We start from the raw sequence: 12229 nt of genomic DNA, 5'->3' as shown, positions 1-12229 counted from the left end.
TCAATTAATCATACACTAAACAAAGAAACCACATGTTGGCAGAGATCAAGTAGAAAATCCACATGTCTTTCTTACTTAAGAAAGAATATCCAACAATGAATTAAATCATGAAAGATGTTCCTCTAAATAATCCACTTCCAAAAATTAAAAAAAAGAGACCTTCCTTTAATGTTTTAGGTGCCAACTCACCAAGAAATCTCAATTTTTACTTGCCTTAATTATTTTAGGCAAGGAGAGAATTAACTCAAGGCAAATAAAATCATGCCAAACAAAAAAGATCTCGAGCAAGCTAGAGAAGCTCTAAAGCAGAAAACCTTTCTTCTAAGAATTAGGTGCCAACTACAATTCCATAAGCAATGGCGTATACTTCCCATTTTCTTGAATTTTTTTGGTAAGACAATCCAACCACAATTTCACGTGGGATACTACCCAATGAGGAGAAAAATAACATGTCCTTTTATCAAACAAAGACCACTTTCGACACTTGAAAAAAATCCTTGCATAAGTTAAAAAAAAGCAACAATTTTATTCAAATTAACAACTTGTCATCACAGTAATGGAACTTGCGTACTTTTAATCACGCTTGTATAATTTCATGAATAACATCATAAACTCATCAAATCATCAATATCTGAGCATAACTTCAATGAATAATATCCGTCACCCCAAAAAATCCTTACACCAAATTCGAAATATGAAGTGATTCAGAAAAAAAAAAACTTCTAAACTGAAGCTTTCATATAAGAAACAATAATTTCAAACTTTTTTGAGCAAAGGAAGCTAAATATCTCCGACTTCCTGAGTCATACATTAAGAACCATATTTAAAAACGAAAAAATAAGGAAAAATACTTATCTTTCATCAAGAAAAATAGAGAGTTCAAGATTGGTCTATGATCAATACTTCAATTCTATTGAGTTGATTAACACTTTGATCATATGATGTTAAACCCTAAACATTTTGATTATGTATTGTTAGATTTAGGATCCCTCCTTGTTCAATCTGCAGGGAGAGAGAGAGAGAGAGAGAGAATGGGCTATGACTGCCATCCCTCCTTGTTCAATCAGCAGGGAGAGAGAGAGAGGGAAAAGGGGCTATGACTGCCATCCCTCCTTGTTCAATCTGCAGGACGTCCTCGTCCCAGCGATTCTGCTTCTGGTGTAACAACAAAGTACTCAATAATACGGTGAAATTCATCGAAGCCATGTCACGACAATTTACGGAGGCTGCTTTTTCCTCCGTCTGCAGCTTCCTTTAATCCATGTAGCAATGGCGATGTTATCGTTTTAAACTAATATATTTTGAATCATCATTTACTGATCGACTCTTTGCGGTCTGTACAGATGCAAGCAAAGATCTCAGGAGGATCGGAATATAGAAAAAGTACAGAAACCCAGTCCAAGGTGCTCTTCATTCGTCTCCACTGGAATGGTTCTCTGAACCCAATTTTTTTAATTTATTCAGTGAAATCCTTTTCTGCGATCCGCAAGGGAAGATCAGGGAACATTGTGCCGCATCGTCACGTCAAGCTGTTTCGGTATCGGTATCGGTATCTTCAAATATCGTGGTCCACTTCCTTATTGGGCCCACGATGGCCGTGTGGGTCCCAGCCGGAGGACGTGACCACTGAAAAGGGCGAAGGGCGAGAGAGATCGCGTTGATTCTGTGCTCACTGACGTCAAAAGATGGAGAGAGAGAGAGAGAAAGAAAGCCAAGTCGGCAACTCTCTTCCCGACAGGTGAGCCACAGACTCGCGAAAAGCTTGTCAAGATGCTTCTCTTTTTTATGTTTTAAGTTTTTTTCCGGTCATCCGGTCCACTTACCAGCGCTTGCCTCTGACTTGCGGCACCGGACCAAGGACGGCGTCTGTAAAGAAACAATCATTCGTTCGTCTGAGCCTGAGGCTCGATGAGTGGAAACGCAGCAGTCCAGGTTCGGACCTAGGTTGTGAGGTAAAAGACGGCTCAGTGAAAGCTGAAAACAGCGGAAAAAGAGAAAGAATAAAAAAACTGGCGCGGTAAAGAAAGAGGAGAGAGAGAAGAGAGCGAGGAGAGAGAAACCCAGGCTCGGAAGAAAAGACGGATGGGCAAGATCGCGGAGCCGACGGCGAAGAAAGGGCGGAAGCCGACGAAGAAGACGAAGGGTAGGCCGCCTCGCGCCGAATCTGAGGATTGTCGGCCGGTTGCCGATCCGCGCCGGAGCCTTCGCCAGCTCACCCGCCACCGGCATCTTTACTCCGAGTACTATGACGACTTGTACGAGTTTGAGGATGAGGAGGAAGAGGAGGAGAGGAGGAGGGAGAAGAAACTGAAGCTGGTTCTTAAACTGCCGCCTAGGGCTCACGACCACCGTCTGCCGGCGACCACCGATTCGTCCGACGGTGAGGACCGGAGTAAACGTCCTGTGAAGAAGAGGAAAATCGACGGCTCCAATGATAATGAAGATGATATTGATGTGGATGATGATGCGTGCGTACGGTCGATTGCATCTGGTGATGAGAAGGTATCTTTCTTTGTGTATTCGTTGAAAACGGGGGGTGTCGAGACCATTCAAAGGGGCGCTCATTTTTCAAATCGGTCCACTCCCCAGTATTTCACTCCCATCTCCCTCTGTGTCTGACTCGTGGGATGTATTTGATTTTGGCTGTCTCTTTTCTTGTCTCGGTCAACTGTCTGTCATTAAACTTTTCTCTTTTATTCCTCTTCTCTTTCCTATTATAAATGTGTCCCTACTAAACTGATTCTCTCCTTTTCTGGGTTTTGCCAGCAGCAAGGAAACCAAGGCAGAGCTCGTGAAGAGACTGCTGCGGATTCTGCTTCGGGTATTTGTTATACTTGTACCCCTTTTGGTGTTTCCGTTTGTTGCATCTAAGTATTTACCTCTTACTGACTTCTGAGGTTTACCTCGTGTTTTTCATTTTAATCAGGCTCACCGGTGTCCTGCTCCCCTTCGGCCGCGCATTTACCGGACGCTAAAGTGTTGGAGCTTATTCTGGATAAGCTTCAGAAGTGGGCATCATTCCCTTTTCCTTGTTTCTCAATTCGGTTTGCATTTTCTGAGTTTGTTGACCTGAAATTTAAGTCCTTGGTGTCTTGACAGGAAGGACACTTACGGAGTGTATTCAGAGCCTGTGGATCCAGAAGAGGTTGGGACTCTTGAAGTCAACAAAGACTACTTTTTTCTTTGTTATTTCTGTGTGAAAGCTGTGGGGTTTTTGCTCACTTTGTTTTAAATCTACTGAGATTGCAGCTGCCTGACTATCATGAAGTTATTGAGTATCCAATGGACTTTGGGACGGTTAGGAAGAAGCTGGCTACCGGTGCCTACACTACTCTGGAGCAATTTGAGGTTAGTGTCTAGCGCAGGTTTCCTGATTTCGTGCCTGTCCTATTTGTGTGGGGATTTCTTATCCATGGGCGTTGCTTTCAGCTGTGTTTCTTACCATCTATTTTCCTTGTTGTTTATCTTTTGTTCCTTTCTCGTTGCTCTATCCAGTCTTTCTTTGCTTCGTGTTATTTAATGCCTGAGTGGACTCACTCCAGTAGCACCTATTTGTTGCAAATGTCTTTGTTAAATTAGGTCCCAGGCCCTATCCCAAAATCACTAATAACTTAGAAAACCTGTTCTGCCAAGATCTTGATCTCACTAATTCATGTGAGACTATTCCTTAAAACTCCCCCTCATGTGTAGGCACGTGGATAATTTGGGTGAAATGCTCACATACGAGTACTTCTTGCTCTGATACCATATTAAGTTTGGGTCCAAGGCCTATCCCAAAATGATTAACCATTTAATAAACTTCTTCTGTTACTAATAAACTCAAGATTTTTTATCTCATTAATCTACGTAGGACTACTCCTCAACATCCTTTATCTTGTTCTAATGCACATGTTTTCTGGTGGCTGAGACCTGCATCACTCTGGAATGTTTGTGGTAAAGCTAATCAATCTGTTAACTGGCTACTTAATCATGTTTTATTGCCTTTTATTGACTTGCACATTGTAATTGACCAGTGTGGAAGTTTTGAGGAGAGATTAATGCCAGAACTTTTAGCGTTGGTTTAACTATTCAGGAAATTAACAAAAATATGTTACTGTTCTGAGTTAGTGATATTACAGTATATCTCTGTTTATAAAAAAATTACATTGTGACATGGGAAGTCCTGATTATATAATTACAGTGGTAAAAATTGGTGTGATAAATTTAACTGGACGATTGTGGGTTTGCTGTTTATTCATCAATGTAGTTTGTTGTTTTGGAACTTGAGTTCTGTTTTCCTCTGAAGGGATATCTGGAAGAATCATTACTAGGAGCTTAGAACCTTGTAATTCGCAATACACAATGGTTTCCACCAGAAAAATCCATTTTTTACTTGCTTAGATTACTTTAAATTCTACAATATATCTATTTTCCAGTGATAAACAAATGAGCCAATAAATGCTTGTCTATTTTTTAATTGATGACCTTGATCAACTACTCACGTTTACTTAAAGTGTTGTTTTGTTTTTGTTTTTATTTTTTATTTTTTCCCGAGAAAATTGATTTACTAATTGTAGTTCTCATTCATTTTCAACAAAAAAATTGTAGTTTCTGTTGGTTCTCAAACTACTAATAAAATGTTGTATTTGCTAAATTTGTTACTGTCAATTAGTCAAACATGTCTAGCGGAAGGTTATAATTCTCATTACATCAGAAGTTCTGATTTTTTATTTTTGTCTTTGAAATAGTCCGGATGTTCTAATGAAAATTTCTTAATCAGCTATGTTGTCCTTTTGTTTATTTTGTTCTGTAACTGAATCACATTATATGCCTATGCTGTGTGGATGTAATTATGCCCCCTTTCTATCTTTGATATTGAGTTCTCATTGTTTTTTAGTTTGCATTACCCTTCTTGTTTGTAAGGAATGAGATAAAAGAAGTTACCTTGCACAAGTAAGCCATTGAGCACATATAACTCACATAGTCTCACTTTGCATGCTGTGGTGGTAGCAAGCACCCAAATCCCCCATATCAGAGAAATATGCACCAAAACCTTGTATCTTTGTAGCTTAGTGTTGAGTCATTTAAATGACCTTAGAAGTATCATGTGGAAATTGCATGTTAAAATCCCTCAGAAAAGTTTGATGCGGTGAATCTTAAGGGGGGAGGATAAGAGCAAAGAGGAAGGTGAAATTCTGGAATGATCCAATGTCACATAACAGTAAAAAAGGGGAAGATCTCATAGGTTGTTAAGGTTGGAGTACATTGACCATTGCTTCTTGCATGTAATTCAATTTTTAATCGATGCATGTGCATGGCTGGAGTCGCAGAAAAGAACATTGAAGTAAATTGTAGCTGGAGATTTGAATGCCATTGATATTATGAAGATCTACATTGTATTTGGAAGAAAGATGATGTAGGCACTCAGCTTTCATACTCTGTGAAATGACCATCATGTGTGATCACATTTTAATGCAGGCCGATGTCTTTCTCATCTGCACCAATGCCATGCAATACAATGCCCCAGACACCATATACTTCAGACAGGTGATAATCTAAACTTTGGTTGTTATCATTGTTCAACCGTTATTTTGTAAAACAACATCAACAGTATGTTATTCATTTTGTTGTGAAGGCACGAGCCATTCAAGAGCTGGCAAAGAAGAGGTTTGAGAAGTTAAGGGTTGATGAGCCAAAGACAGCACAAAAAACAAAGTTAACCTCTGTGGGAGAGAAGCCAGTTAAAAAGCCCTTGGCCAAACCAGTACCAGAAAATGTTGGCCCTGATGTCTCCCCAGTTGCTACTGTAGCTGCAGCCGGTGATGCATGCACTTTGACCAATACAGCCCCAGCTGGTAGTGTTGAGAAGCCAGGGAATGCTGATAGCCTTGCCACTGATAAAAATTTTCATTCAGTTGAAAACAAAATGGACAAGACAGAGGAACTTCCAGGTATAACTCGTGATGACCATATTACTGTGGACTCTATTAGGGATATCTTCTATTCTAGAAATCACAAGTAAGCAGCAATGTAGTTCCAATAGACACAACTAGAATGTGAAGTTTGCATTTTTTTTCTTTTTGGAGAAATCCTTTCTCTATTGTTTTTTAGCAAATTGTTATGTAGCAATGTTGTTATGGATCTTGTGAATGCATGCAGTTATAAATGCCTAGCTTGCTACAAATGGTGTATAAGATCTTCTGTATAAAATAGTAGTCCACCATATCTTCCAACATGAAGTTTGAAACTTGTGTCAGAAAAACAAGTCCCCAATTTGCTAAGTTGTTAATTTTGTTTTTCAAAGTTCTCAATCTTCAACTCTTCTTTTTTTCATGCATGTTATGATACTTATTCCTTACTGGATGTTTTCTCTCCCTTCATTCTGTTTCAGCAAAGGGATTCCAGCCAAAATTTGGGAGGAAGTCAGTGGATGAAAATCGGCGTGCAACTTACAATGTGTCTAATCAACCAGTGATGAGAACTGAGTCTGTGTATTCAATTTTCGAGAGTGAAGTGAAGCAACTGGTTGCAGTATGTAGCAGATCACCTGATGCTATATTAATTTTGTTGATTCTATACTCATGTGAGTTTTGATTCTTCTCAATCAGGTTGGGCTTCAAGCAGATCACTCTTATGCAAGGAGCTTGGCTCGTTTTGCAGCTGTACTGGGACCTACTGCATGGAAAGTTGCTTCTAAGAGGATTGAGCAGGCATTACCTGCAGGCTACAAATTTGGTCATGGGTGGGTTGGAGAATATGAGCCACTTCCAACACCTGTACTAATACTCGAGGACTGCGGGGAGAAGCAACTAGCATGTAACAGTAAACCTTACATTAGAACTGAACCAAGGAAGGAAGAAACAGTAGAGAAGTCAAAGGCTACTATACAAAACTTTAGTCAAAATGTGCACTTTGGTCTTGCCTCGTGTTCGCGTTCATCAGCAAAGGCAGCATCTCAATTAATTGGCAATCCCTCTAGGGAGGTCGGTCTGAGGGTGCCAGCTTTGGAAGCAAATCCTGGTTTATTTGGTGCAAAGGCTTTGTCTCCGCAGCAAAAGATTCCATTAACCATGATTCCTGCCAAGCCTGAGAGTGCTGCAAAGAAGCAGGTTGAAATGAGTTGCTCTACTTCAGCAAGTAGCATTCCCATTGACATAACTTCACGAAGACCTGAGCAGTGTACTGAAGTGACATCCTCAAGGTTGTTAGAGATGGTTTCACGGAATAGGAATTTTGTGACCTCTCCCTTCAAACAACCTGAAGCAAACATACACGCCAATTATAGTGGTTCAAGGACAGGGAATAGCAGTATGGGGCTACCAAATGGTGAAGCTTCTAGTAATTCTGATAGCAACAGAGCCAGCCGGGTTCCTTTAAGTTCAGTTTTGACTCAACAGGGGGCCCCACCGAGTTTCTTTACCACAAGCCACCAACAGCCAGTGGATGATCCTGTTAAATTGATGAGAATGCTTTCTGGAAAAATGTCACAGGGTTCACCCCAGCTGAACTCCATGAACTCGCCAACAGTTGTTGATTCACAGATTATGTCCTCTGTTCCATTTCCAAGACGAGATGATTCAAGTGCCTCGGCAGCTGCAGCCCGTGCATGGATGTCAATTGGACCTGCTTCACCTTATAACTCGACCTGTGAACCTCATAAAACCATAAGCATGAAGCCTGAGAACAGTTTTGCATCTCAGGCATTTCCACAAGCTGCCAATGTTGCTAGCCAAGAATCATGGTTTCAAAACAGTAGATCTGGTGTTTTGCTTCACAATGCTGGTCCAGACTTGTCGATGTTCCACATGCAGTCTCCTTGGCAGGGTGTTCTTCCAAGTAGTAGGCAAAAACAGAAGCAAGACTCTCTTCCTCCAGACTTGAATATTGGCTTCCAGCCACCAGCATCTCCAGTTCGGCAACCTTCTGGGATTCGGGTAGATTCACAACAACCTGATCTGGCATTACAACTTTAGATGTATCATCATAAATTATTTCTTGGATCCTGGGATAAAATCAGGAGAATCAGTGCGATTTCTGCCATCAGAGGCCTACTATCTGTTTCCCATCCTACAGGATTTCACCTGTTCAACCAGTTGGAGTTATTCCACGTTGAGTTATCAATTCTGTATTTGCAACCGGACAAAGACGCACTTCAATGGCTCACCTTGAGATTTTGAGGGAAGATACCTATAGATGGAGCTGTTGTTTCTACTCTGATCGAGAAATGAAGGGCTTGGCATGGCATCATCAGAAGTGCTCTTGTGCCTGCTTAAGGGAAAGCTACCTTCTGGGTGAGATTATCAGAAATGGGTGAGGAATGTTCTTGATGAAGCGGTGGTAGCATGAAATACGATTCCATTTTTGGAGAGGGTTTATAGCTTGTCACATGCAATTGACTTGTTAGAGGCTTGTTCTTGATGTCTTGTAAACTAAAATCAAAGTCCCAAGCGTTATTCCTACGTCGAATTAATTATGTACATCTGACTGCAAAATTTAATCAAATGCAATTGCTTACCCTCATGGGAAGCAAAGCTATATTTAAGATACTCGTTCCAGTTCGTGTTATTCCTGTTCTTCCTGCACAAGAACAGATGTTGTAAGCTGCAGACAACAGATAAATCATTGAGCTTTTCATAAACCACTCGCTCAGGTCTTAAGGTCGTGACGAACCTTGTAGCAAATATTTGAGCTTCTTATTCTGAGGCTTCAATTCACTTTGAAATCCGAATGGTAAAAAATGTAAAAATATTCTGAAGTTATGTTAAGAATTGGGAAAAATATAATATTTTCCTTCTTAAAAAGGGAGAAAGAATTGACAAAAGAAAAATCAAAGAAGAATTGCATACAAATATTCTTCAATCTTGATCTCAGAAAGGGTTATGTCCTGTTCAGATATATCGACATGAGCGTTGGAGTTGGGGATTGTGGTTCGTTCCATGGTGACAGAATTCCTCTTGGCGCCTCAGAAGAACCTGAAAAAAGAAATATTTTATTGTGCAAACAACATGGTAATGTGACCTGGACTTGAGACTTCGCCCCAATGAAATATGGTCAGGTTGATTTTGAATCCAGAAGCTGGACTCAGGAGCGACCTGGCAGAGTTTTAGATTGGCCAGGCAAAATCACAAACGAATGGTATATAGAAGTTGATATCATTTTCACCAATAACATGAACAGTTTAATGACATGAACAAAATGAATTTATGAGAGTAAAATGAGAATTCGCCATGGTTTTCTTTGTAAGGTAGAGAGGGCAGAAATCTAAACAAGGGTCCATAAAAAAAACTGGTGCTTTTAGATTTCTGCTATTCAGAGGTAAACGAACTAGGAAGAAAATCTGGGGTTGATGAGGTGGGAAGCTGAACATTGCAAATTTGACCAGAGGATAAAAGTTTTTCTTATTTTAAGACAAAAAAAAAAAATTGTCTTTGTCTTCTGGAAAAAAAATTATTGTGATTCAGACTCTTTGGCACATCCATTAACTATACAAAAGAAGCTCCTGCAGGAAAAGAAACCGACAAGAAAATAACGTAGATGATATATCATTTTTCAATTTTCACATTCCACCTTCTCTATCAGGTTTACTTGAAAGGGGTTTTGTTTCAGGTAAAATGCCTGGACATGTTTATTTTAAGTTAGATTTAGATTCATCCAATTATTAATTATAATATTTTTATTGCAATCTATAAACCTACCCCATCACATCTAAGATATATAAATAGGATTTAAATTAAATAGTACAGAGATTTCACCTTTACTTTGATGTTAAAGGGGATTCATATTTGTTATATTTAAGATTATTTTCACTTACAATATATATACCCACATTCATACCTGAGATCCTGAAAAAGCCATTACTGTAGAGGTTGCAGGTAACTGGAAGGCCCTGAAAATTCTGATGGCCACGAGATGAACCACAACCCCCAGCTCCAACACCTTCATTAAGCACACCAGAAGTAATCAGTAAACAAGAGAATAAAAAAGAAAGGACAAATTAAAGTAAGTTTGTGTTGGCACTTTGGGAAGCTTTTGCAGGCAACCAGATCTTTTGTTTATTCCCCACTAAACTTCATCCGGTATCAACAAAAAAGTAATGTCTAAGATGATTTTTCTAAACGCAATGGAGTCAATAAATACCACTTTAATCCACCCAACCTTCACTAATATAGGCCCACTCCCTGATCACTCCAAAATTAACACAAAAGAAAACCCAGAAGCTTTGCTCAGCAGATACAATAATTCAGTTTAAGATAAGAAATGCCGAGGACGAAAATGCAAGATTTGACTTACATGCGTCAAGATGAGATGGGTTGCCACTACAGCTGCTGGCATTCCTTGAAATGAAACTCTATTCACTACCCATATATATAGATGCCAGAAACAATTGAAAACATAATATGATACCTCCGGGGCATTTCGTAAAGAATCTAACCTGCAGAAAACAGAAAACAAAAAACAAAGGCAGTCATTACTGTTGGTTAAGCAAGGGAATAATAGTTTCCAGTGGTTAAACATGGAACGATATTGATTAAGAGGGTCAAATGGCAAAAGGGAGGAGATAAGGTGGTCCTGTCAGCGTTTGGAATGAGCAGTTGGGGCTGAAATGGTGAACTCATTTATGGTGGCGAGTGGAGACAGTAAGGGACAATGTGTTGCCCGGACGCAACGAGGGACCCTGTGTGAGAACTTTGGGTTGGGATTCTATGCCACAATGTTGTCATGAAAGGAATTCGTAAAAGGAAGTCCCCTGTCGTTTACTTCTCTAAAGAAGCTGAGGAGATTTGTAATGCAAGTGTTGCAGACGGAGCTGCATTTCGTATGGGACCACCCATCCATCAACATGGACGACGGCAATGATTCTACAGGCATGTGTAATGTGAAAGATTACAATCTCAAAAGGAAGGGAGAAGGGGCGTGGCTTCTTTGTCCTTTGTGTAAATTGGAGGAGACGACTTGTTCTTTATTTTAAATATATTTTTTATACTGTTTGACAAAGAATGACTTCAATTTGGGTTGTACTTTCAACTATTTTGATGTTTGAACTAAGTACGTGTGAGGCAAAATTTTTACTAGGTTAGACGAAATTCAGGTGGTCACACCAGTAACACCTTCAATCAGGTTTCTCCTTGAGTTTTGGGATTCGTTGGAACAACAACAAAACTAAAAATAACCAAGCTAATCTTAATAGTCTCTTGAGCATGAGCCATTTGTAAGCTTTTCACTTGAGAAATCTTCTTTTTCATTTTTTTGTTTTATTTCCGATCTTCATACATTTACAACAATTATATTTATACAGAGAATTACAACCGAATTTCCTCTGATTTCTCGGATCCGATTTTAGCTTTGATTTTCCGGAGGATTTCTTGCTTTTGGTTTTAGGGAAGAATTCCTCCTCTGGAACAGCTCATGCCAAGTAGGTTGTTTACAGGAAAACCGCTGCCAACCCATTGGCCTCTGTTTCAGAGGCACCAGTCCTTGCCATTTCAGCAAAATTGCAAACCCATTATTGAGTGGAGAGTACCAGATGATATGCTATACCATGAAGGAACTGAATTACTATCATCATATCAGAATAGAGGATGTGGCCGGAACAAAAAAATTCCGTTGAACTACAAGCAACGGTAACGAAAAAGGAAAAGATTCTCAACCATCATAGAGCATAAACAGTCATGGCTGAAACTTCACCAGGGCAGTAGTGGGTTCCTGTATTCATAAATCTGCAGAGCTTGACCTGAAATCATTAGGGCTTTTTTGTACTGATTTTATAGATATTTCGTAACTATTTTTTAGATGATAAAGAGAAGACCTAGTTTCCCTCTTTAGGGTTTCAAACATTCTGAGTCAATCCAATGAAGTTTCTACTTACATAATACTCACAATGACTATTTCAATGGAAAAAAAAAAGCAATGTTGTGATTGACCAAGCCTCAAGAATGCATTCAGAAAAAAAGGGTTGCAAGAATTGCAGCTTCGCTGAGGCTATGCAATTGAATCAAGACATGGTGGTTGAAGTTTCCTGACAAAGATATGAAGACAGCCAAGTCCACAAAACCATCATTTTGATGCAGTTCCACTCCTGCTTAGGAAGTATTTTAAAAATGACAAGACCAAAGAGTGACATTGTTGAAGAATGCAAATTGATGCTGATGTAGAAAGTAGATACCAACAATCTGCTAGTAATCATGATTAGGTTTTTGCTTTTGTCGATATGTTGGCCAATGAATGACAGTTTCCAAGTTCCACAGTATCC

General features: G+C 39.6%; 1 protein-coding gene and 1 long non-coding RNA gene across 3 annotated transcripts; one reads left to right on the top strand and one right to left on the bottom strand.

The window, feature by feature from the left end:
• Positions 1-1685: 1685 nt before the first annotated feature.
• LOC137937368 (uncharacterized) lies at positions 1686-7985 on the top strand. Of its 2 annotated transcripts, none has more exons than XM_068782443.1 (9): positions 1686-2502; positions 2770-2821; positions 2927-3008; positions 3100-3145; positions 3250-3348; positions 5458-5526; positions 5615-5930; positions 6371-6510; positions 6588-7985. In XM_068782443.1, the coding sequence occupies exons 1-9, from the start codon at positions 2083-2085 to the stop codon at positions 7950-7952; spliced, it is 2589 nt and encodes an 862-aa protein (XP_068638544.1). In that variant the 5' UTR covers positions 1686-2082; the 3' UTR covers positions 7953-7985. The 2 variants fall into 2 exon arrangements, with proteins under 2 accessions (XP_068638544.1, XP_068638539.1); XM_068782438.1 differs by having other exon boundaries at positions 2767-2821.
• A 379-nt stretch (positions 7986-8364) lies between these two features.
• Positions 8365-10355, bottom strand: LOC137937381 (uncharacterized). Its single transcript, XR_011109613.1, has 6 exons — positions 10270-10355; positions 9814-9915; positions 8826-8951; positions 8650-8693; positions 8495-8556; positions 8365-8408 (listed from the first exon to the last, which is right to left on the bottom strand). It is a non-coding gene; the product is annotated as an uncharacterized lncRNA (long non-coding RNA).
• Positions 10356-12229: the final 1874 nt, after the last annotated feature.

The sequence above is a fragment of the Aristolochia californica genome, unplaced genomic scaffold, assembly GCF_029961685.1.
Source record: "Aristolochia californica isolate CCGP_79_NKW_82.1479 unplaced genomic scaffold, dmAriCali1.0.hap1 SCAF_10, whole genome shotgun sequence".
NCBI lineage: Eukaryota > Viridiplantae > Streptophyta > Magnoliopsida > Piperales > Aristolochiaceae > Aristolochia > Aristolochia californica.
The sequence above is the reverse complement of the archived record's forward strand: the minus strand, read 5'-3'. Positions and strand labels throughout refer to the sequence as shown.

Excerpts from the sequence above, each read along its gene's own strand:
- LOC137937368 (XM_068782438.1), top strand. The coding sequence starts at position 2,083 with ATGGGCAAGATCGCGGAGCCGACGGCGAAGAAAGGGCGGAAGCCGACG. Across the intron at positions 2,503-2,766 it reads TTGCATCTGGTGATGAGAAG|CAGCAAGGAAACCAAGGCAG; the intron begins GTATCTTTCTTT and ends GGGTTTTGCCAG. Across the intron at positions 5,527-5,614 it reads ACACCATATACTTCAGACAG|GCACGAGCCATTCAAGAGCT; the intron begins GTGATAATCTAA and ends TTTGTTGTGAAG.